The sequence below is a fragment of the Euleptes europaea genome, chromosome 3 (assembly GCF_029931775.1).
Source record: "Euleptes europaea isolate rEulEur1 chromosome 3, rEulEur1.hap1, whole genome shotgun sequence".
Lineage (NCBI taxonomy): Eukaryota > Metazoa > Chordata > Lepidosauria > Squamata > Sphaerodactylidae > Euleptes > Euleptes europaea.
The window spans coordinates 756,387-780,984 of NC_079314.1; the positions used below are offsets into that span (position 1 = coordinate 756,387).

Below are 24,598 nucleotides of genomic sequence, written 5' to 3' on the forward strand. Positions count from 1 at the left end.
GAATATTCCCAGGGCCCCCTCCCATCCTTCGACCACCACCAGGGACCCTGCTTGTGCTCTCCTTCTGCCCCACACTCCCTTCCACCTGCTTGTGTGTCTTTCCCTTGTCTGCTCATGACCCCTCTCACTGCTTGTGCTCACAGCTGCCTGCAGCCCTTTCCCCAGTGGCACCGGGCAGTGCATGCAGCAGAGAGCACAGGCGGTGGAGCACTAGCAAGTGAGTGGGCAGGGGGCATCAGCAGCAGTGGGCTGCACCAGGACCCCTGGACCCTGGCAGTTGCCCCACTTCACAGTATGTCAGTGCTGGCCCTGTTACAGAATAGAATAATAGAATCATAGAGTTGGATGGGACCACCAGAGTCATCTAGTCCAACCCCCTGCATGATGCAGGAAATTCACAACTACCTCCCCCCCACACACACACACATAGCCCCAGTGACCCCTACTCCATGTCCAGAAGATGGCAACAAAAACCCTCCAGGATCCCTGGCCAATTTGGCCAGGAGGAAAATTGCTTCCTGACCCCAAAGTAGCGAACAGCCTTACCCTGGGCATGTCAGAAAGAGCCACGAGAGCCAAACACTGGCGCAACTCTTCCTGCCCTTTGTCTCATGATCTGCCTAAATTCACTAACTTCACTGTCTTCCATCTCAACCCAACATTGGCACTAATGGAGCATTCAGCTCTGAAGAAGGAAGCAGAAATCTGAGCTATCAGGGAACCCTTTAAAGGTTATCGCAGCTGCATGGGAGTCACTTTATGAGCAACTCCCATGTGGCAGCAGGGGTAACTCTTAACTGGCCCACTCATGGAGTCAAGAGCCATTCACCCATCCCTGGAATCACAACAGTAGCACCCATGCAGACAGGGTAACTGACTCAGAACTAGAGTATTAGAAAAGGTCCAGGGAGATCTTCAATTTCCCTTTCACCCAGAACAAGAGTCCTGTATCCATTAAATACTAACAAATTCATTATACCATCAGCTTTCAGGGGCTGCTTCCACACAGGGGAGCAGCCACCCTATATTCTCCCTCCTCTTTAAACTGGATCACAGCAGTTTTTATATTTGATCTAGTTCAAAGAGAGAAGCTCACAAGTCTTGGTAAATATTAGCACAGCTTTTAATGGATGCTCCCTTTAAATATGGGGGCACACTTTTCTCCATTTGGGTGGGGAAACTATGGCCTTTTATGCATGTGTTGTTTCCACTGGATATGCAGCTGTCTGGATGCACAGTATTTGCAATGGAATTCTCATATCATTCTGCACAGGGGTCTGAAACTGACCAACACTCGCTGTGAAACTGACCAAATAAGCAGTGCATAGTATTCCAGCTTGGGGGGGGGGTTGGATGAGGGGGAAAGATAAGTGGGTGGGAGAAGCAAGAATGTGTGTGGAAAGAAAACCCTAAACTGACAGGTATGCGCAGGACCAGCTTGCGATTTGGCATCAAGGCAGACATTAAGCTCGAGATCAAACAGCATCCACAAAATGCTGGGAAAATGTGAGGGGAGAGTGAGGTGACTTCTAAAGGTCAGAAAATACATGCATAATGAAAACAAAGCTCCAAAGTACTCGGGGGTTGATGGCAATGGAAGTACCCCTAAGTAAGGCCTACTGTATGTGGAAGCAGCCATATTGTCAGAGGCAGTGAAGCAAATTCTCAGTCAGTAAGATTTTTCCACAAATGGAGAAGGGGGAAATCATGAACAATGGATGAACAAAGGTGTGTTTTGTGACATTTCTATGGAAATCTGAAAAGCATGCAGACTTATATTTATTTATTTATGTACAGAATTTATACCCCACCTTTTTGCCCTCATCAGAGCCATGGCTAACAGACTGAAAACATACATAATGAAAATATTGTCGAAGGCTTTCACGGTCAGAGTTCATTGGTTCTTGTAGGTTATCCGGGCTGTGTAACCGTGGTCTTGGAATTTTCTTTCCTGACGTTTCGCCAGCAACTGTGGCAGGCATCTTCAGAGTAGTAACACTGAAGGACAGTGTCTCTCAGTGTCAAGGGTGTAGGAAGAGTAATATATAGACAGAAAGGGGTTGGGTTTGAGCTGAGTATTGTCCTGCAAAAGTATTGTCCTGTAAGTATCAAGATAATGTGCTAATGAGGGTATGGTATGTTAATATGGAACCATTGTATCCTGAAGTGATCTGTTAATGTGTGTAATCCAAAGCTAATCTGTATGGCTATTGTTGAATGTTGTCTTTGTCTGGAGGTTTTTCAGGGCAGGAAGCCAAGCCTTATTCATTCTTAAACTCTCCTCTTTTCTGTTAAAGTTGTGCTGATGTTTATGAATTTCAATGGCTTCTCTGTGCAATCTGACAAAATAGTTGGTAGAATTGTCCAGTCTTTCAGTGTCTTGGAATAAGACCCTGTGTCCTGTTTGTGTCAGTCCATGTTCAGCCACTGCTGATTTCTCAGGTTGGCCAAGTCTGCAGTATCTTTCATGTTCTTTTATCCTTGTTTGTATGCTGCGTTTTGTGGTCCCGATGTAAACTTCTCCACAGCTGCAAGGTATACGATATACTCCTGCAGAGGTGAGGGGGTCTCTTTTGTCTTTTGCTGATCGTAGCATTTGTTGTATTTTCTTGGTGGGTTTAAACACTGTTTGTAGGTTATGTTTTTTCAAAAGTTTCTCCATCCTATCAGTGACTCCTTTAATAAATGGCAAGAATACCTTTCCTATGGGAGACTGTTTTTCTTGAGTTTTCTGATTTTTGTTTGGTTTAATGGCCCTTCTGATTTCATTCTTGGAGTAGCCGTTTGCTAGCAGTGCGTGATTTAGATGATTAGTTTCTTCCTTGAGAAACTGTGGTTCACAGATCCGTCTTGCACGGTCCATTAATGTTTTGATTATTCCTCTTTTTTGTCGGGGGTGGTGGTTGGAGTTTTTGTGTAAGTAGCGATCTGTGTGAGTTGGTTTCCGGTAGACCTTGTGACCTAACTGAAGGTTTGTTTTACGGATGACAAGGGTATCAAGAAATGGGAGTTTACCCTCAATTTCCTTTTCCATGGTAAACTGAATGTTTGGATGGATATTATTAAGATGGTTTAGAAAGTCCATTAATTTTTCTTCACCATGGCTCCAAATGGTAAATGTATCATCTACGAACCTGAACCAGACTGTAGGTTTGTAAGGTGCTGATTCTAATGCTGTCTTTTCAAAATATTCCATGTAAAAGTTTGCTATTACTGGACTGAGTGGACTTCCCATAGCTACTCCATCAATCTGTTCATAAAATTCTTGATCCCATAGGAAATAACTTGTTGTCAAACAATGGTGAAATAAGGCTGTTATATCTTCTGGAAAAATCTGGTTAATCAATGAGATTGTGTCTTTTACTGGAACCTTGGTAAAGAGGGATACAACATCAAAACTGATTAAAATATCCTTTGGATTGAGTCTTAACGGACTGATTTTGTTGATGAAGTGAGTTGAATCTTTGATGTAAGAAGTGGTTTTTCCAATGTGGTCCTGTAGGAGGGTGGTCAAATATTTAGCTAATTCATATGTTGGGGAACCAATGGCACTCACGATGGGTCGGAGTGGAACGGAATCCTTATGAATTTTAGGTAGTCCATATAATCGTGGTGGTTGTGCTTCAGTCTTGCATAGTTTTCTGTGTGTGTCGGGATGAAGAGTGGAATTCTTGATCAGAATGCTAGTTTTCCTGGTAATTTTGCAAGTTGGATCTCGTTTTAGTTTTTTGTATGTGGCAGGGTCCAGAAGTTCCTCAATCTTCTTTTCGTATTCTTCTGTTTTCATGATCACTGTGGCATTGCCTTTGTCAGCTGGTAGAATAATGATTTCTGGATCTGCATTGAGGGTCTTGATGGCGTTTCTCTCCTTGCGTGTTATATTGCTAGCAGGGGGCTTTGCTTTTCGTAGAATTCTTGCTGTCTCTCCTCTTATTTCCTCAGCATCTTCTTCAGGTAGATTACGAATGGCAGATTCTACATTTGCAATGATGTCTTCCACTGGAATTTGGGTGGGAGTGACTGCAAAGTTTCCTCCCTTAGCTAAGATGGAAGTTTCTTCAGGTGAGAGTTGTCGGTCTGTCAGATTGAAGATAATCCGTTTGTTGTCAAGTTTTGGACTGTTCTGTCTTCTTTCCTGTAATTTGTTAAACTTTTGCTTCTGTCTGGAAGTATGGCTGGTTAACCCCTGTTCCATTTTTCTGTAGGTGAGATTATCAATCTTGTCCCAATCATGGCTTCTCATTTTGTGGCTAGTATTGATATGTAAGGAAAACAACTCCTTGTCTGTGGCAGCAAGTTCTCTGCGGGTAGTGTGAATTCTCTCTCGTAAGAGAGCCCGTTCTAGATGGTCATAAATGCGGTTAGCTCGTGAAGTTTTAAAGATTCTTTTACTTGTGAGAAAAGATGGAATGGTTCCAGTGTCTCTGCATCGCAGTAGAAAAGTTAAAGAACAAAGTAGATGTGCTTTCTTGTTCCGAAGTGTTTCCAATCTCCGGGTCTGTTGAAATATTTCCTCCCCGTAGAGGCGTTCAAAATATTGTCGAAGGCTTTCACGGTCAGAGTTCATTGGTTCTTGTAGGTTATCCGGGCTGTGTAACCGTGGTCTTGGAATTTTCTTTCCTGACGTTTCGCCAGCAACTGTGGCAGGCATCTTCAGAGTAGTAACACTGAAGGACAGTGTCTCTCAGTGTCAAGGGTGTAGGAAGAGTAATATATAGTCAGAAAGGGGTTGGGTTTGAGCTGAGTATTGTCCTGCAAAAGTATTGTCCTGTAAGTATCAAGATAATGTGCTAATGAGGGTATGGTATGTTAATATGGAACCATTGTATCCTGAAGTGATCTGTTAATGTGTGTAATCCAAAGCTAATCTGTATGGCTATTGTTGAATGTTGTCTTTGTCTGGAGGTTTTTCAGGGCAGGAAGCCAAGCCTTATTCATTCTTAAACTCTCCTCTTTTCTGTTAAAGTTGTGCTGATGTTTATGAATTTCAATGGCTTCTCTGTGCAATCTGACAAAATAGTTGGTAGAATTGTCCAGTCTTTCAGTGTCTTGGAATAAGACCCTGTGTCCTGTTTGTGTCAGTCCATGTTCAGCCACTGCTGATTTCTCAGGTTGGCCAAGTCTGCAGTATCTTTCATGTTCTTTTATCCTTGTTTGTATGCTGCGTTTTGTGGTCCCGATGTAAACTTCTCCACAGCTGCAAGGTATACGATGTTTTCCTTACATATCAATACTAGCCACAAAATGAGAAGCCATGATTGGGACAAGATTGATAATCTCACCTACAGAAAAATGGAACAGGGGTTAACCAGCCATACTTCCAGACAGAAGCAAAAGTTTAACAAATTACAGGAAAGAAGACAGAACAGTCCAAAACTTGACAACAAACGGATTATCTTCAATCTGACAGACCGACAACTCTCACCTGAAGAAACTTCCATCTTAGCTAAGGGAGGAAACTTTGCAGTCACTCCCACCCAAATTCCAGTGGAAGACATCATTGCAAATGTAGAATCTGCCATTCGTAATCTACCTGAAGAAGATGCTGAGGAAATAAGAGGAGAGACAGCAAGAATTCTACGAAAAGCAAAGCCCCCTGCTAGCAATATAACACGCAAGGAGAGAAACGCCATCAAGACCCTCAATGCAGATCCAGAAATCATTATTCTACCAGCTGACAAAGGCAATGCCACAGTGATCATGAAAACAGAAGAATACGAAAAGAAGATTGAGGAACTTCTGGACCCTGCCACATACAAAAAACTAAAACGAGATCCAACTTGCAAAATTACCAGGAAAACTAGCATTCTGATCAAGAATTCCACTCTTCATCCCGACACACACAGAAAACTATGCAAGACTGAAGCACAACCACCACGATTATATGGACTACCTAAAATTCATAAGGATTCCGTTCCACTCCGACCCATCGTGAGTGCCATTGGTTCCCCAACATATGAATTAGCTAAATATTTGACCACCCTCCTACAGGACCACATTGGAAAAACCACTTCTTACATCAAAGATTCAACTCACTTCATCAACAAAATCAGTCCGTTAAGACTCAATCCAAAGGATATTTTAATCAGTTTTGATGTTGTATCCCTCTTTACCAAGGTTCCAGTAAAAGACACAATCTCATTGATTAACCAGATTTTTCCAGAAGATATAACAGCCTTATTTCACCATTGTTTGACAACAAGTTATTTCCTATGGGATCAAGAATTTTATGAACAGATTGATGGAGTAGCTATGGGAAGTCCACTCAGTCCAGTAATAGCAAACTTTTACATGGAATATTTTGAAAAGACAGCATTAGAATCAGCACCTTACAAACCTACAGTCTGGTTCAGGTTCGTAGATGATACATTTACCATTTGGAGCCATGGTGAAGAAAAATTAATGGACTTTCTAAACCATCTTAATAATATCCATCCAAACATTCAGTTTACCATGGAAAAGGAAATTGAGGGTAAACTCCCATTTCTTGATACCCTTGTCATCCGTAAAACAAACCTTCAGTTAGGTCACAAGGTCTACCGGAAACCAACTCACACAGATCGCTACTTACACAAAAACTCCAACCACCACCCCCGACAAAAAAGAGGAATAATCAAAACATTAATGGACCGTGCAAGACGGATCTGTGAACCACAGTTTCTCAAGGAAGAAACTAATCATCTAAATCACGCACTGCTAGCAAACGGCTACTCCAAGAATGAAATCAGAAGGGCCATTAAACCAAACAAAAATCAGAAAACTCAAGAAAAACAGTCTCCCATAGGAAAGGTATTCTTGCCATTTATTAAAGGAGTCACTGATAGGATGGAGAAACTTTTGAAAAAACATAACCTACAAACAGTGTTTAAACCCACCAAGAAAATACAACAAATGCTACGATCAGCAAAAGACAAAAGAGACCCCCTCACCTCTGCAGGAGTATATCGTATACCTTGCAGCTGTGGAGAAGTTTACATCGGGACCACAAAACGCAGCATACAAACAAGGATAAAAGAACATGAAAGATACTGCAGACTTGGCCAACCTGAGAAATCAGCAGTGGCTGAACATGGACTGACACAAACAGGACACAGGGTCTTATTCCAAGACACTGAAAGACTGGACAATTCTACCAACTATTTTGTCAGATTGCACAGAGAAGCCATTGAAATTCATAAACATCAGCACAACTTTAACAGAAAAGAGGAGAGTTTAAGAATGAATAAGGCTTGGCTTCCTGCCCTGAAAAACCTCCAGACAAAGACAACATTCAACAATAGCCATACAGATTAGCTTTGGATTACACACATTAACAGATCACTTCAGGATACAATGGTTCCATATTAACATACCATACCCTCATTAGCACATTATCTTGATACTTACAGGACAATACTTTTGCAGGACAATACTCAGCTCAAACCCAACCCCTTTCTGACTATATATTACTCTTCCTACACCCTTGACACTGAGAGACACTGTCCTTCAGTGTTACTACTCTGAAGATGCCTGCCACAGTTGCTGGCGAAACGTCAGGAAAGAAAATTCCAAGACCACGGTTACACAGCCCGGATAACCTACAAGAACCAATACATAATGAAAGCTTACATTAAAATAATAAAACCAAACAAAAACACATTGTTCAGACAATTAAAACCAAGTTAAAATATACATACATATACATACGCATACATAGTAACAACGATTAAAAACAGTTAAAAACAGAGCGGCAAGGAGGGATAAACCAACCTTATTCACATCACCAAGGCCTTCTGTGTCCAGGAGCACAAGAGTCTTGTCTGGTCTGCCAGGGTAGGGAACACACCACATCCAGATTCCCTTGGTTTGGGCTTGCACCGTAGAGCCCAGAGGGAAACCTATCCATGGAAATAGTCATGTTTCATAGATAAGTGTGAGGGTTCCCAACCTCCCTGTGCAAACTCCATAAAATCACTTGCTCAGACGGTCATGCAGAAACAAGGAACTTTATTGGAAGCTTCCGGTTAGTGTAGGCCCTACAATGGCAAAGTTGCAAGTGCTAGCAATTTCACAAAGACAGAATTATAACCCCTACAGGGAAGCAGATGTCAAATACATGTTATGGGAATCTACGAGATAATTGTGCATGGTACAGGAACATCAAAGATCTCAGGAAGCTCGTTATTGCTATCTACACACCAAGGCCATAGCTGGTGGGAGGGAGTCGGAGAGAGCAAGGGAGGTGGATGGTGGGAAGAGACATTCCAACCTGGGGCCTGCTGGACGCAGCGCCTGAACCAAAGAAAGGCAAAAGGCCTGGACTGCTTTTATGAGCCCAGGGGGGGGAGCACACAAAGCAAAAGCTTACAGACCCTTACATTCTGCCCCCCTTAAGGCCCCCCTCCCCCGAGTCCGGGTGGACGAGGCTTGTCAGGATAGGCAGAGTGAAACTCTCGAACCAGGCGGGGAGCCGCCACATGGGGAGCGGCCACCCATTCGTCATGGGCGGGCCCCAGGTGCTTCCAGCGGATCAGATAGAGCAATTTTCCCTTTTTCAGCTTAGAGTCCAATACTTTAGAAACTTCAAGATGCGATTCCCCCCCCCCCACAACCGTAGGAATTTCGGACTTCGGGAGGGGGTGGAAGTGAGGGGCAGCGACGTACGGTTTAAGTAGGCTGATGTGGAACACCGGATGTACCCCTCGAAAAGACTTGGGGAGTTCCAACTCCACCGTGACGTCGTTGATCACTCGGGTGATGGGAAAAGGACCTACATACTTGTCACTAAGCTTTTTGCAAGGCCGAAGTGAACGTAGGTTCTTTGTGGAAAGGTAAACCTGCCCTCCCACCTTGAGTTCCCACCCCGGAGACCGATGTTTATCGGCCTGGTCTTTGTACTTGCGCTTGGCCCTTTCCAGGTTTTTCTGCAGCCAGGGCCAAGTGGTCTGCACCACCTGTACCCAATCCTGGACCTCCTGCACTCCTTCAAGTTCAGGAGTGATGGTAGGAGAACCAAAGGGCCCAAAGTCTTTTCTATAAACCACAGGAAACGGACTGAAACCTGTGGAGGAATGGGGGGCATTATTATAGGCATATTCAGCAAAAGGCAGTAGGTCTACCCAGTCGTCCTGGTGGTAATTGACATAACGCCTTAGATAGCATTCTACCACAGCATTGACACGTTCGGTCTGACCATCGGTCTGGGGGTGGTAGGCTGAAGAGAGTCCTTGTTCCTCCACCCCCATGACTTTTAGGAAGGCCCTTTAGAATTTGGCAACGAATTGGGCCCCTCTGTCGGAGAGGACCTTCCTCGGGATCGAATGATACTTCACCACGTGATTAATAAACAGTTTAGCCAACTTTTGGGCCGATGGTAGTCCCGCACAAGGAACAAAGTGAACCTGTTTAGAGAATAAGTCTGTTATCACCCACAGTACAGTTTTTCCCCGACTTGGGGGTAAATCAGTGATAAAATCCATGGCGATTACTTCCCAGGGCATGGTCGGGGGTCTCCAGAGGCTTTAAGAGTCCAGGGGGCTTTCCCATTCGTTTTTTGGCAGTGGCGCAAATGGGGCAGCTGCGCACGTATAACTCCACATCGGCTCTCATACCTGGCCACCAAAATTTACGCCGCAGTAAATGCAAAGTCTTTACAAACCCAAAATGCCCCGCAAGTTTGGCCCCGTGGACCATTCCCAGCACTTCTTTTCGGAGTACTTCGGGGACATAAAGCCTACCCCCCTGCAACCAAAAGGAGCCCTGTCGGTCGAGATTTGCGGGGAGAACCTGCTGATCCGCCTCCCTCAGAGAAGCGTCCCGGAGCCGCTGTTGAAAAGCCTCCGGGACTCCTTTGAGGGGAGGAAAATCCTGGCGGTGGGACTGGGACCGGGTGGTTACTGCAAGTCCCGAGACTTCCCCTCTCTGTTCAGGGGAAAACGAGGAATCTACTGGCCGGTCAAAGTCATTGCGGTATTGGGGGAGCCTAGAAAGAGCATCCGCTAACGCATTGTCCTTTCCTGGCACATGTTTCAGGACAAAGCGGAATTTGGCAAAAAAACTGTGCCCAACTAATCTGTTTCGCGGTGAGCTTTCTAGCCCCTTTTAAGGCCTCCAGGTTTTTGTGATCGCTGCAAACTTCAAAAGGGATCTCTGCCCCCTCCAGGAAATGCCTCCAAATGGTGAAGGCATGTTTAACAGCTGTGGCTTCCTTCTCCCAAATGGCCCAGTTGATTTTGGATTGGGAGAACTTTTTAGAAAAATAGGCACAAGGTTTCAGCTGACCGTTCTCGTCCCGTTGCAAGAGGGGCCCCCCCCATGGCAACGTCAGAAGCATCGACCTGGACCAAAAAAGGTTTTTCACAATCAGGGTGCGCGAGAACGGGTTCGGACGAGAAAAGCCGCTTGAGCGTATCGAAAGCCTGCTGGCAGTCCGAAGTCCATTGCAACCTAGCAGAGGGCAAGCCGGCTCCTGCCCCTTTCCCTTTTGTACGCAGGAGCGAAGTGAGAGGGAGCGCTACCTGGGCAACGTTAGGGATGAAGTTTCGGTAAAAGTTAGCAAAGCCCAAAAACTGCTGCAAATGTCTGCGCGTGGTGGGGGGGTCCCACTCCATTACCGCCCGAACCTTCTCGGGATCCATCTCTAAGCCTTGGTGGGAAATCACATACCCCAGAAAAGTGATGGAGGGTTGATGGAAATCACATTTAGAAACCTTAGCAAACAGTTTGTGGTCGCGCAGCCGCTGCAGCACCTCGCGCACCAGTTGTACGTGCTCCTTCATGGTCTTCGTATAAATGAGGATATCGTCCAAGAAAACCACCACCCCGCGGAACAATAAATCATGAAGTACTTCATTAATCAATTGCATGAACACACTCGGAGCCCCCGAAAGTCCGAACGGCATCACTAAATACTCAAACATTCCAAAACAACTTGAGAAGGCAGTCTTTGGTTCGTCCCCTTCTCGTATGCGGATTCGGTGGTAAGCCTCCACCAAATCCAATTTGGTGAAGATTCGGCCCTCCTTCAATTGTGCGAGAAGGTCTGGAATGAGAGGGAGGGGGTATGCATTAGACTGAGTGACAGCATTCAGTCTACGGTAATCAATACACAGTCTTAAGTCTCCTGTCTTTTTCTTGACAAAGAAGGCGGGGGCCGAGTATGGTGCCTTTGACGGGCGGATAAAGCCCCGCGCTAAATTGGTGTCCAAATATTCTCGTAACACCGCCTTTTCATTAGGACTCATGGGGTAGACCTTCCCTTTGGATAATTTGCCATTCCCCACTATTTCAATAGCACAGTCCGTCTCCCGGTGGGGGGGCAATTCGTCGCATTCCAGCACGTCAAACACATCGGCAAACTGGGAATACTCGCTGGGGAGCTGGGGCAGGGAAGCTTTGATAGAAGGGGCCCCCACGAGGGCGGCTGCGGGAGTTTTAAGCACTCGGTCTTTATCATGGAATACACACAGGTTGCGGGGAAAGGTGAGCGTCCGCTCGATCCAGTCTATGGAAGGATTGTGCCCCAGCAACCAGTTCATTCCTAAAACAACGGGCGCGGCAATGGGAGCGATAGTAAAATAAAGCCATTCCCAATGCTCCCCTATGGCCATGACGACCGCGGCGGTGCGGTGAGTAACAGGCCCCTTTTTAAAGTCACTGCCATCCATCTGGGAAAAGCGGATGGGTTCAGGTAGCCGCTTTCGCTTAACTCGCAATTGTCAGGCAGCCTCTTCGCTTATCAGGGTGTGGGCACAACCCGAGTCAACTAGGGCCGTAAATTCTAACATGGGCCCCCCTTTTGGCAACGAGAGATGGACCTTTACATACACATTGTCTTCCTGAGCGCTTACCATCAGTGGAGCTCCTTGCACAACGTTCGGAGCGGTCTGCTGAGGAGCCCCCTTTACAGCAGACCGACGGCGTTTTTTGCCAGCATGTCCCAGTCCTCCTCCTCGCTGGAGGAAGCAGACACGGTATTTGTAATCCGTGACTCCGATGAGTCAAAGGTTTCATTTGTAATCCGTGGCCCCGATGGGCCAGAAGTGCCCGAGGCTTCGACCTCGTTGCGTGCGTGCAATGCCGAGGGTGCGTCCCGTCGGCTCGGTGCGCCGCTCCGGCGGCGAGGTTGCCCCTCGGGAGGGGGCTTCTCAGGTTCGGTCGGTGCCGGACGAGACGGTCCCGGACGCCCGGGTCGGGAAGGGCATTGAGAGGCAAAGTGTCCTCTTCCCCCGCAAACAAGACAGGCCCCGCTCTCAAAGCGTTTGCGGCGTTCGGTCACGGATGGTCCTCCCCCCGAGGGGGGACGAGAGTCCTTCGGACCGCCGGGCCTGTCTCCACGGGTCTTGGTCTCCCGTCCAGTGCGTTGCCGGGACAGGAGCAGCAGCTGCTTTCGGTTCTCGATGTCAGCGGCGTGACGAACCCACCCTTCAACATCGGGAGGGTTACCTTGCATGAAAGCCCAGTGTTGCAATTCCGGGTTCAAACCTTCGCGGAAATACTGCACCCTGGTAGCTTCACTCCAGTCCAAAATTTTACTCGAGAGCGACTGAAATTCGCTTGCATACTGCGTGACCGACTTAGTCCCTTGACGCAGTTGTAGCAAGGCGGTTTTTGCTCGCTCACCCAAATGTGGGTCCTCGAAACAGTGTCGAAGGGCGATCATGAAGTCATCAAGACTTCGCAAGACCGGGGAGCAGAGCTCATACTGCAGTACCATCCAAGCGGCCGCCTCACCCTGTAGAAGAGACGCCACGTATTGGACCCGGGATTCTTCCGAGGTAAAGGTCCGGTCCTGTTCCCGCATAAAAATGTCCACTTGTACCATAAAAAACGTCAGCTGGTCACTCGACCCGTCATACGTGATCTTCAGGTCTCGGCGGGCCGGTGGAGCGGGACGGATGGGAGGTGCGGGAGCCACAGGTGGGCCTGGTTGCTTCCCTCCGTCCGCCGGAGCCACGGGTGGCATCGGAACCTTCAGTTCGTCCATGGCTTGAGCCATGTCCAGAATCACCGCGTTCATGGCATCCATCCGGTCCAGTAATTCCTGGCGCTCCTCCTGCCAGCGCTGCCGCTCCTCATCCATCTGGTGAAGCAGCAGGGCTTCCTTTCGGGCGGGATCGTCCTCGAACCCCAACCCGTGAACCACAGTCCGTCGTGACCGTGCGTCGCTCTGCGGGAGCGACCAACCCCGGGGAGACTCCAGCCAGGTATTCAAGCGGGTGGACTTGGGCTTTGTACCCAGGCCCGATCCCGAGTCAGCTCCACTGGGCGTCTTCCCAGTCGACTCCCCTTCCGAAGGGGCCGGATCGGGCTGCTTGGGTATGGTGCTGTCCTTCTTGTCGTTGTCATCCCCGTTGCCTGCCATAGCTGTCCAAGAACGGTACAGGAGCAGGACAACGAGGCAGATGACTTGCAACTTAATGTGAGGGTTCCCAACCTCCCTGTGCAAACTCCATAAAATCACTTGCTCAGACGGTCATGCAGAAACAAGGAACTTTATTGGAAGCTTCAGGTTAGTGTAGGCCCTACAATGGCAAAGTTGCAAGTGCTAGCAATTTCACAAAGACAGAATTATAACCCCTACAGGGAAGCAGATGTCAAATACATGTTATGGGAATCTACGAGATAATTGTGCATGGTACAGGAACATCAAAGATCTCAGGAAGCTCGTTATTGCTATCTACACACCAAGGCCATAGCTGGTGGGAGGGAGTCGGAGAGAGCAAGGGAGGTGGATGGTGGGAAGAGACATTCCAACCTGGGGCCTGCTGGACGCAGCGCCTGAACCAAAGAAAGGCAAAAGGCCTGGACTGCTTTTATGAGCCCAGGGGGGGGAGCACACAAAGCAAAAGCTTACAGACCCTTACAATAAGGAACTATTTGAGGTTGGATTAAATCAGAAATGCGAGTCAGGGCAGTTGTGAAATAGGGTTGCCACATTTGTATTTTGAGGGGGTCTGGTATGGGTAATAGTTTTTGCCAAGCAGAAGTTCAACAGGTATAGTTTTCCCATTTGGAAACGGGCAAAGCTGCACCTGCTGAATGTCTGCCTGACACACAGGGAACCTTTGGAATTCTGACACAGTATGCTGGGTACAGCCACACAATGGCTGCCATAAAATGGCTGCTGCAGGAGGTGGAGCCAGCTACAAAATGACTGCAACAGCTTGCCTTCAGTCAGATCTTTGTGCTGTGGTGGCAGCTTCTGCCAAAGCAATGTTTTTAGAAATCTGCACAGCCGATCTGCACAACTCCAGTGGCCAATAAGAAGCCTTGCTGGGCAGAAGGCCCACCTGCCCCAGACCTAGGGTTTCCAGGTCCCTCTTCACCACCAGCAGGAGGTTTTTGGGGTGGAGCCTGAGGAGGGCAGGGTTTGGAGAGGGAAGAGACTTCAATGCCATAGAGTCCAATTGCCAAGGCAGCCATTTTCTCCTGGGGAACTGATCTCTATCAGCTGGAGATCAGTTGTACTAGCAGGAGATCTCCAGCCACCACCTGGAGGTTGGCAACACTACCCAGGCTAATTTTTGAAAAACACTTGGTGGGCCCCAGGAAAGGTGTGGGCGGGAACCAGGGCACCCATGGCTACCACACTGGGGACTCCTAACTGATGGCATCTTTGCCATCTTCTCGTCACTAGGGGAGTGTGTGCGGGGGAGGTAGTTGTGAATTTCCTGCATTGTGCAGGGGGTTGGACTTGATGACCCTGGTGGTCCCTTCCAACTCTCATGATTCTATGATAATTCCTTACCATGGCCAATTGGTTTATCTGTTTGTTTCAGATGGTCCTTGTGGTCAGCTTACTCTTTTGACTCCTGCCCTGCTTTTAATATCCTGCTAGGAGCCTCATGGCTCAGAGTGGCAAGCTGCAGTATTGCAGTCCAAGTGTGAGGGCCATGTGTCTCTGACTCCCCTTTGCTCATTCCTGCTTCCTCTATCTCTGTTCCTTTGAACTCGTAAAAGCAGTTCACACCTCCCTTGCCTTCCTGGGCCCCGGCGCCTCATCCGTCTTTCCCAGGTGCCGTTCTTGCCCTCCCCTGCTGCGCTTCCTGCATGCACTCCCTCGGGCCGAATATGGCCTTGGGGATCTGATAGTCCTAACAGTCTCTCTGGGACCTGTTTGATGTTTTGTATTGCACCAATCTATCTTGTAACTTCCCACGACAAAAGAGACTTGTAGTAGATATATACTGTAACCCCGATAAGCCAGCTCACTTGCAACTTCTAACCCGTGTCTGTCTGGTACTATCTGAAGCCTTCAATAAATCCTTTGTTTCTGCATCCAAGTCTGAGCAAGTGATTTCGCGAAGTTAGCACAGCTAGGTTGAGACTCTCACATTAAGTTGCAAGTCTTGCCTTTTCGTTCTGCATCTGTACCTTAAGGGACAGTAATGTCAGGCGAGGAGGAAACCTCAACTCCCCCGGGTCCACCGGACAAATCCGAGGTTCCGGAGAAACCGGACCCTAAGGAGGAGGGTGCCAGACGGAAGGTACCCGGTGCCCCCCACCCGGGACCGGGCTTGGGTACGAAACCCAAGAACACCTTTAACTCCTGGCTGGACTCTCCTAAGGGCTGGTCGCTTTCCCGGACCGAGGTGAAACACCGCCGCCTGGGGTTGTCCGGTACGGGACTCGAGGACGACTCCGCACGTAGGGAGGTCCTGATGGACGAGGAACGGAGGCAATGGCAGGAGGAACGCCAAACCATGCTGGAGCGGATGGATGCCATGCAAGCCGTGATGGGTGAGATGGCTGCCGCCATGGACGCCTTGAAGGTACAGCCTCCCCCCGGTAACCCTCCGGATGGAACGCCGGCGGCTCCCCCCGTTCCTCCCAGCGCTCAGGCCCGCCGTGACCTGAAGATCACGTATGATGGGTCGGGGGATCAGTTAACCTTCTTTATGGTCCAAGTGGATATTTTTATGCGGGAACAGGCCTGGACCTTTACCTCGGAAGAGTCTCAGGTCCAGTATGTGGCCTCCCTCCTACAAGGCGAAGTGGCCGCGTGGATGGTGTTACAGTATGAGCTCCGCTCCCCGGTGCTGCGGAACCTGGATGAGTTCATGATTGCGCTCCGCAACAGGTTCGAGGACCCGAACCTGGGGGAGCGGGCCAAGGCCACTTTGATGCAACTGCGCCAAGGGACTAAGTCGGTGGCGCAGTATGCGAGTGAATTCCAGTCTCTGTCGAGCAGAATTTTGGATTGGAGCGAGGCTACCCGGGTGCAGTGCTTCAGGGAAGGACTAAACCCGGACCTGCAACATTGGGCCTTCATGCAAGGTAACTCCCCGGATGTCGAGGGCTGGGTGCGCCACGCCGCCGACATCGAAAATCGGAAGCAGCTTCTGACCCTGTCCAAACAGCGCACCGGCCGCGACTTTAAGCCGAGGGGGGACAAACCGGGCGGCACCAAAGACTCCCGAACTCCGGGCGGCGGTGGTCCCTCAATGGCCGAACGCCGCAAGCGTTTCGAAACCGGGGTGTGCTTGGTGTGCGGAGGTAAAGGCCATTTTGCCTCGCAATGCCCGTCCCGTTCCGGACGCCCGACTCCCTCTCGCCCTAACCCAACTGAGCCGGAGAAGACCCCGGCGGAGGGCCAACCTCGACGCCGAAGCGGCGCTCCAGGACGCCGGAGCGCACCCACCGCGCTACACGCAAGCGCTCAAGAGGGAGCCTCTACCTCCACTGGTCCATCGGGACCCCGGATTACAAATGCAGCTTTTGACTCCGCCGAGTCACGGATTACAACTACCACGTCTCCTTCATCCAGCGAGGAGGAAGAGTGGGAGATGCCGGCAAAAAACGCCGTCGGTCTGCTGTAAGAGGGGCTCCTCAGCAGACCGTGCCTATCGTTGTGCAAGGAGCTCCACCGATGGCAAGCGCCCAAGAGGATAATGTGTACATCCGGGTCCACCTGTCTTTACCCAAAGGGGGGCCAGTGTTAGAATTTCCCGCACTAGTTGACTCTGGGTGTGCCCGTACCTTGATTAGTGAGGAGACTGCCAAGAAATTACGGGTCCGACGCAAACGGCTCCCGGGCCCTCTTCGTTTCTCTCAAATGGACGGTAGTGACTTTAAAAAGGGGCCCGTCACTCACCGTACCACTGCGGTGGTCATGGCGGTGGGAGAACATTGGGAACGACTGTACTTTACCATCGCCCCCATAGTTGCCCCCGTAGTTTTGGGGATGAATTGGTTACAGGGACACAACCCCACTATTGACTGGGTCAAGCGGACCCTCACCTTCCCCGAGGACCCCTGCGCCATGCACGACAAGGACCAAGTACTTTGCGCCCCGGCCGCCGCGTTGGTGGGTGCCCCCGAGCCCATCCCCGCTACACCCCATCTACCCTTGGAGTACTCCCAGTTTGCTGATGTGTTTGATGTGAGGAAATGTGATGAGCTGCCCCCACACCGAGAAACCGATTGCGCGATTGAGATCGTGGGAGAAGGCAAGTTGTCCAAGGGGAAGGTTTACCCCATGAGTCCTAATGAAAAGACGGTGTTGCGAGACTATTCGGACACTAACCTAGCAAGGGGCTTCATACGTCCCTCCAAAGCTCCGTACTCCGCCCCCGCCTTTTTTGTCAAAAAGAAAACAGGGGACTTGAGACTGTGTATTGACTTTCGTAGACTGAATGCTGTCACTCAGTCTAACGCTTACCCCCTCCCTCTCATTCCAGACCTTCTAGCACAATTGAAGGAAGGCCGAATATTCACCAAACTGGATTTGGTGGAAGCCTATCACCGCATCCGCATTAAGGAGGGGGACGAATCCAAGACGGCCTTTTCAAGTTGTTTTGGCATGTTTGAATATTTAGTGATGCCGTTCGGACTTTCGGGGGCTCCGAGTGTTTTCATGCAATTAATCAATGAAGTATTACATGATTTGTTATTTCGGGGGGTGGTGGTATTCCTAGATGATATTCTCATTTATTCTGAAACCATGGACGAGCATGTCCGCCTTGTGCGTGAGGTCCTCCAACGTCTACCGGACCATAAATTGTATGCTAAGGTGTCAAAATGTGAATTCCACCAACCCTCCATCACTTTCCTGGGCTATGTGATTTCCCACCAGGGGTTGGAGATGGATCCCGGTAAGGTTCAGGCAGTGCGGGATTGGGAACCCCCCACCACACGCCGACAATTGCAACAGTTTTTGGGGTTTGCCAACTTCTACCGCAACTTCATACCCAATTTTGCGCAGGTGGCTCTTCCCCTCACTTCCCTCTTGCGCAACAAGGGGAAGGGAGCTAACGCCGCGCTACCCTCAGCCAGGTTGCAGTGGTCCCCCCCCTGCCAGCAGGCCTTCGATGAGCTAAAATTGCTCTTTTCGTCCGAACCCGTGTTAGCCCACCTGGACTGCTCTAAACCCTTTGTGGTCCAGGTGGACGCTTCGGACGTGGCCATGGGAGGGGCACTCCTACAGAGGGACGGCAGTGGGGATTTGAGACCGTGCGCCTACTTCTCCAAGAAATTTTCTCAGTCCGAAATCAACTGGGCTATCTGGGAGAAGGAGGCGGCGGCGGTAAAGCATGCCCTCACCATCTGGAGGAATTTTCTCGAAGGGGCGGACTTTCCGTTTGAAGTGTGTACCGATCACAAAAATTTGGAGGCTCTCAAGGGGGCTAGAAAGCTCAACGCCAAACAGATTCGGTGGGCTCAATTCTTCGCCAAGTTCCGATTCACTCTTAAGCACGTCCCCGGGAAAGAAAATGCCCTGGCTGATGCCCTGTCCCGACTTCCCCAATACCACAACGACTTTGACCGTCCCGTGGACTCCCTGTTCACCCCCGAGCAACGGGGGGAGGTCCCAGGTTTAGCCGTCACCACCCAGTCCCAAACCCGCCAACCGAGTAGTCCCATGCTCAAGGGAGTTCCGGAAGCCTTCCAACAGAGACTCCGAGACGCGTCTCTGCAGGAAGCGGAACAACAGCTTCTTCCCACCGGCATGGAACAGCGGGATTCCTACTGGGTGCAGGGTGGAAAGCTTTATGTCCCTTCGCCTCTCCGCAAGGAGGTCTTGGGACTTGTCCACGGGGCCAAGCTTGCGGGTCACTTTGGTTTTGTAAAAACCCTGCACCTAGTGAGATGGCAATTTTGGTGGCCGGGCATGAGAGCCGATGTGGAACTATACGTGCGCAGCTGCCCCATCTGCGCCACTGCAAAGAAAAGGATGGGAAAACCCCCGGGGCTTCTGAAGCCCTTAGAAACACCCTCCCGGCCCTGGGAAGTGATCGCCATGGACTTTATCACCGATCTACCTCCTAGCCGGGGTAAGACGGTCCTATGGGTGATCACGGACCTTTTCTCTAAACAGGTCCACTTCGTCCCCTGTGCCGGACTCCCCTCAGCCCAGGGACTAGCCAAACTGTTCGTTACTCATGTCCTGAGGCTTCACTCGATTCCTAGAAAGGTGCTCTCCGACAGGGGGGTCCAGTTCGTTGCCAAATTTTGGCGTGCCTTCCTGAAATTGATGGGGGTGGAGGAACAGGGTCTCTCCTCAGCTTACCACCCCCAAACTGATGGTCAAACCGAGCGTGTAAATGCCGTGGTCGAGTGTTATCTCCGATGCTATGTTAATTACCACCAGGACGATTGGGTGGACCTACTACCGTTTGCTGAGTATGCCTACAACAAAGCTCCCCACTCCTCTACTGGGTTTAGCCCTTTCCAGGTGGTGTACGGTACGGAATTTGGCCCTTTCGGCTCCACCCCCGTCACTCCTGAACTCGAGGCCGTCCCGGAGGTCCAGGAGTGGGTGCAGGTGGTTCAATCCACTTGGCCCTGGTTACAAAAAAACCTAGAGAGGGCCAAGCGCAAGTACAAGGAACAGGCCGACAAACATCGGTCCCCGGGCTGGGAGCTCAAGGTGGGGGAACAAGTTTATCTCTCCACCAAGAACCTGCGCTCGCTTCGGCCCTGCAAAAAGCTAAACGATCGTTTTGTGGGTCCTTTCCCCATTTCCCGGGTGATCAATGATGTCACTGTGGAATTGGAACTGCCAAAGACCCTTAGGGGCGTTCACCCCGTGTTTCATATCAGCCTTCTCAAACCTTTCGTACCCGCTCCCCAATTCCACTCCCCCCCTCGACCTGAGGTTCCGACAGTAGTAGGTGGGGACACGCACCTGGAGGTGTCCAAGGTTTTGGATTCCAAGTGGAAGAAGGGAAAACTGTATTACTTTGTCCGATGGAAACATCTGGGCCCTGCACATGATGAATGGGTGGCAGCCCCACACATGGCGGCCCCCCGCCTCGTTCACGAGTTCCACTGCGCCTACCCCGATAAGCCTCGCCCTCCCGACCTTGCGGGGGGGGCCTTAAGGGGGGCAGAATGTGAGGGCCATGTGTCTCTGACTCCCCTTTGCTCATTCCTGCTTCCTCTATCTCTGTTCCTTTGAACTCGTAAAAGCAGTTCACACCTCCCTTGCCTTCCTGGGCCCCGGCGCCTCATCCGTCTTTCCCAGGTGCCGTTCTTGCCCTCCCCTGCTGCGCTTCCTGCATGCACTCCCTCGGGCCGAATATGGCCTTGGGGATCTGATAGTCCTAACAGTCTCTCTGGGACCTGTTTGATGTTTTGTATTGCACCAATCTATCTTGTAACTTCCCACGACAAAAGAGACTTGTAGTAGATATATACTGTAACCCCGATAAGCCAGCTCACTTGCAACTTCTAACCCGTGTCTGTCTGGTACTATCTGAAGCCTTCAATAAATCCTTTGTTTCTGCATCCAAGTCTGAGCAAGTGGTTTCGCGAAGTTAGCACAGCTAGGTTGAGACTCTCACACCAAGCTCTGCTCATGATGTGAGTTCGATCCTGACAGAAGTCGGTTTCAGGTAGCCGGCTCAAGGTTGACTCAGCCTTCCATCCTTCCAAGGTGGGTTAAATGAGTACCCAGCTTGCTGGGGGTAAAGGGAAGATGACCGGGGAAGGCAATGGCAAACCACCCCATAAACATAGTCTACCTAGTAAACACTGTGATGTGACATCACCCTATGGATCAGTAATGACCCTGTGCTTTACCATATGATGTTTTTCATTTCTTATGACTTCAAAAAATAATTTATTTACCACCCCCTCCAGATTTTGCTCTGCTTCACATAACCTTTATTCTGCAGCTTCATGTAACCTTTATTCTGCAGGTTTCACTCACCTTTATTTTTGCCAGCAAGTTTGTTCATGAGATAGGACTTTCCTGTCCGACAAAGTCCTACAATAGCAACTACCACCACAGGCTGGTCTATTTCAGACAGCACCTGTAGGGCTTCTGGACAGACAACAAGATTACTTTCCTTGTTCTCAATCAGGCACCTGGGAGTTGGCATAAGGATTCTGGAGGCCACTGCAGGTGACTTGGAAGATCTTTGACAGAGGCTGTTTGGGAAGAAAAAAAGAGGCAGGTAAAAAAACTGGATATTTCACATACACATAGTATTCCTCACCACGGCTTTCTGGAGATTCTACAGTTCTGCAACTGAATACATTTTAACAAAAATTAAACATTGTCGTGGCTTTCTGTGGGAAACACCCATGACTGAAGAATATGCATACAGAGATACAGTAACTAATAACCAAAAGGAGTAGGCAGGGCCTTGGGGAGCAGGGCAGTTGCCCTGGGCCTCACATATGCAAGGGGGCACATCCAACGTATGAGTTTTTGAAAGGGTCATATTGAACTTTTCCCTTCGCAGCAGTAAAATGAACGGTTAAAATATGACCCTAGGGTCAAGAACAACCACCAATCAAGTAGATATCTAGAACAAGAAGGGGTTCCTGGTTCTAGTTAACCCTTTTGGAATCTTGCTGCAGTGGCTGATGGGTGGAGTTTTGTGCATAGATATTCTGCAGCAGTACATTCCTCAGTCACTGCAGCAAGATCACTACAAGATCCAATATGTACAAAAAAGACTATAAGTAAAACCAGCATTAGGGTTGCCAACCTCCAGGTGGCACTTGGAGATCTACTGCTATTACAGCTGATCTCCAGGTGACAGAGATCAGTTCACCTGGAGAAAATGGTTGCTTTGGAAGGTGGACTGTATGGCATTATGACCCACTGAAGTCCCTCCACAAACCCTGCCCTCCTCTGGCTCCGCCCCCCAAATCTCCAGGTATTTCCCAATCCAGAGCTGGCAGCCCTAACCAGCGTAGATTATACTTCTTCACAACACTGCACTGGGTTGCCAGCTCTGGACTGAGAAATACCTGGAGATTTTGGGGGTGAAGCCTAGCGAGGGCAGGGTTTGGGGAGGTGTCAGCTCTTGGTCCCTCGAACCAGAAACCACAACGGAGACAGTCAGGTCCAAAGAAGATGGATTTACTGGTCAAATAGGTATTACAGAGCATGAAGAGAAAGGTGACAGCTATGGGGCTGCCTTTGCTGGACTTTGGTATTATAGATGCCCAGAAGGGGTGAGAGATTACATATTGACAACAAAACAAGTTCCCAGACCTTCAAACAGAAAGTGTCAGGCATAACAGTTTAGAGAGAGAGCCCTGAGAAAGAGCAATTTCAAATGGAAAACAACTTCAAACAGAAAGTGGCAGGCATAACAGCTCTCGCAACGAGGTACTGAAGTCCTGACAGGAACTGATCTCTGTCTCCTGGAGATCAGTTGTAATAGTGGTAGATCTCCAAGTGCCACCTGGAGGTTGGGAGCCTATGGAGCAGCCAAAAGAAAGATCCAGAGATACCAAGAAGCAGCAATTAAAAAACCCCAAAACTTACACTTTTTTCCCTGTCGGCCATCTCAGAATCCATAACAGTAGGCCCAGAAAAAGACACAGAAACTCCACAGGGCTCATTCTCTTCTTTCAGTCGGGTATGTCCTTCTGTCCCAAAACACTCTATATCTGAAATCAATGAAGAACCCTAGTTTGATGTGCCCAGCAGAACAACTTATGCCTAATGGCCTTCAGAAATTACTGAAAAAGTGCAAAATGTCTGCATCAGCATAGGATCTGATTTGTTTTCAATTTTCCCTTTAAGCCAGATCAAAGAGTGTTCGAAAGCTGCAACTAGTGCAAAACACTACAGCTAGACTGCTGGTCAGGGCCACCTATTGGGAACAAGTCTGACGTTACAGCAATAATGCTGGCTACCAATCCGCCCCCAAGCCCAATTCAGGATGTTGGTTTTGACCATTAACGCTCTACATGGCTTGGGACCAGGGTATCTGAAGGACTGTTTCCCTATCCAGGAATTAAGATCACAGGGAGAGGCCCCTCCTGACTGTCCCATCAAGCAAAAAAGCTCCTTTGGGGAGTACACAAGAGAGGGTCTTTTCAGTGGCAGCCCCAGGATTATGGAACAATCTTCCCAGGGAGGTGTGCCCGGCCCCTTCTCTTTTGCTCTTTAAGAGGCAGCTGAAGACAGTTTTATTTAGGACTGCATTCAATTAAATTACTTTTTTAATGTATTTTATTTACCGTATATTGTAAGCGGCCTTGAGCTACATAAGGAAGAAAGGAGGCCAATAAATGTTTTACATGAAATAAAATATTGTTGTTCCAGCTTGAAGGTGAAATATATGGGACCCAGACAAGTGTCACTCAAGCAAATTTTATCGGTTTGCTCCCATGCAGGGAAAAATTTCCATGTAGAAAATGTCCATTGTTGGAAGTGGCTGGTGTGTACAAAACATGAAACACTTCCTGCTTTACCTGCAAACTTTTTCACTCATCCACAATGATCCTTTTGTAGAAAGAGGGTTTCTTTTCCCTCCCACTGGAAAATTGTTTAAAAACAAAAAGCATGAATGCCAACACCACATTATGATCTGGCTTCTATGGAAGAACAATGCAGATTATGATACATGAGCATTTAAAGAACCAGATATCCAATGAAACTGCAGAGATAATTGCTGAAGTGGATTATTGCTGCTATTAAATTTCTGCCAGAAACTTGACTTCTGTTGTATGGAAAAAACAAAACTTTGAGATCACTCACCATGGAACTTACCTTGGATCACTGGAATTTGTTGCCCAGTTTAATTCTCCTTGAGAACATGAACATGAAATAAAGGCCTACGTTTGGTGCATTTCTTCACAGATTTATGACAAGCTGATTGGGTGAACAGGAAACGAAGCTCATAAGAAAAAGTGCCAGCCCCAGTGAGGGAGGAAGGCTGTCAGCCGTTCTGCAAAGACTGTTAGACTTTCCACCAAAATAACAGCATTACTGATTTCCCTGAACTGTTTGTATTGAAAAGAAACGTCTCCCTTTCTCTTTCTCTTTCATTCTCTTTCACTTTCCAGCCACGAAAATTCACCCTGCCCTCAAGATAAACAAGGCTGATTTCCCTGAACTGTTTGTATTGAAAAGAAACGTCTCCCTTTCTCTTTCTCTTTCATTCTCTTTCACTTTCCAGCCACAAATATTCACCCTGCCCTCAAGATAAACAAGGGTGATTTCCCAGAACAGTTTTTCTTGGAAGGAAAGGCACCCACCCTCTGTTTTGTGGAAAGGGCACATATTCAATAATGCCCCTAAGGCTGAGGAGGAGGGTTGTCAGATCAGCAACCTTGATAGTGCTCTGTTGTTTAAACCATTTTTGCCCATAAAGCTGTTGCTACATCAAAAGAAGTGTGGGGCAGCAGGAGCCCACCGCTTCCTCAC

The 24,598-nt window shown here is 48.8% G+C and overlaps 1 protein-coding gene across 1 annotated transcript in view; it reads right to left on the bottom strand.

Moving 5' to 3' along the window:
* The window catches only part of LOC130475827 (guanylate-binding protein 1-like), a 48,419-nt gene extending 24,756 nt beyond the window's left edge, over positions 1–23,663 (bottom strand). Inside the window, exons 1-3 of the mRNA XM_056847697.1 lie at positions 23,644–23,663; positions 21,134–21,354; positions 7,750–7,877 (exon numbers count right to left, since the gene is read on the bottom strand). Of these exons, the coding sequence (XP_056703675.1) occupies positions 7,750–7,877; positions 21,134–21,354; positions 23,644–23,663 (369 nt within the window). The remainder of the gene's footprint in view (positions 1–7,749; positions 7,878–21,133; positions 21,355–23,643) is intronic.
* Between the last annotated feature and the right edge of the window lie 935 nt (positions 23,664–24,598).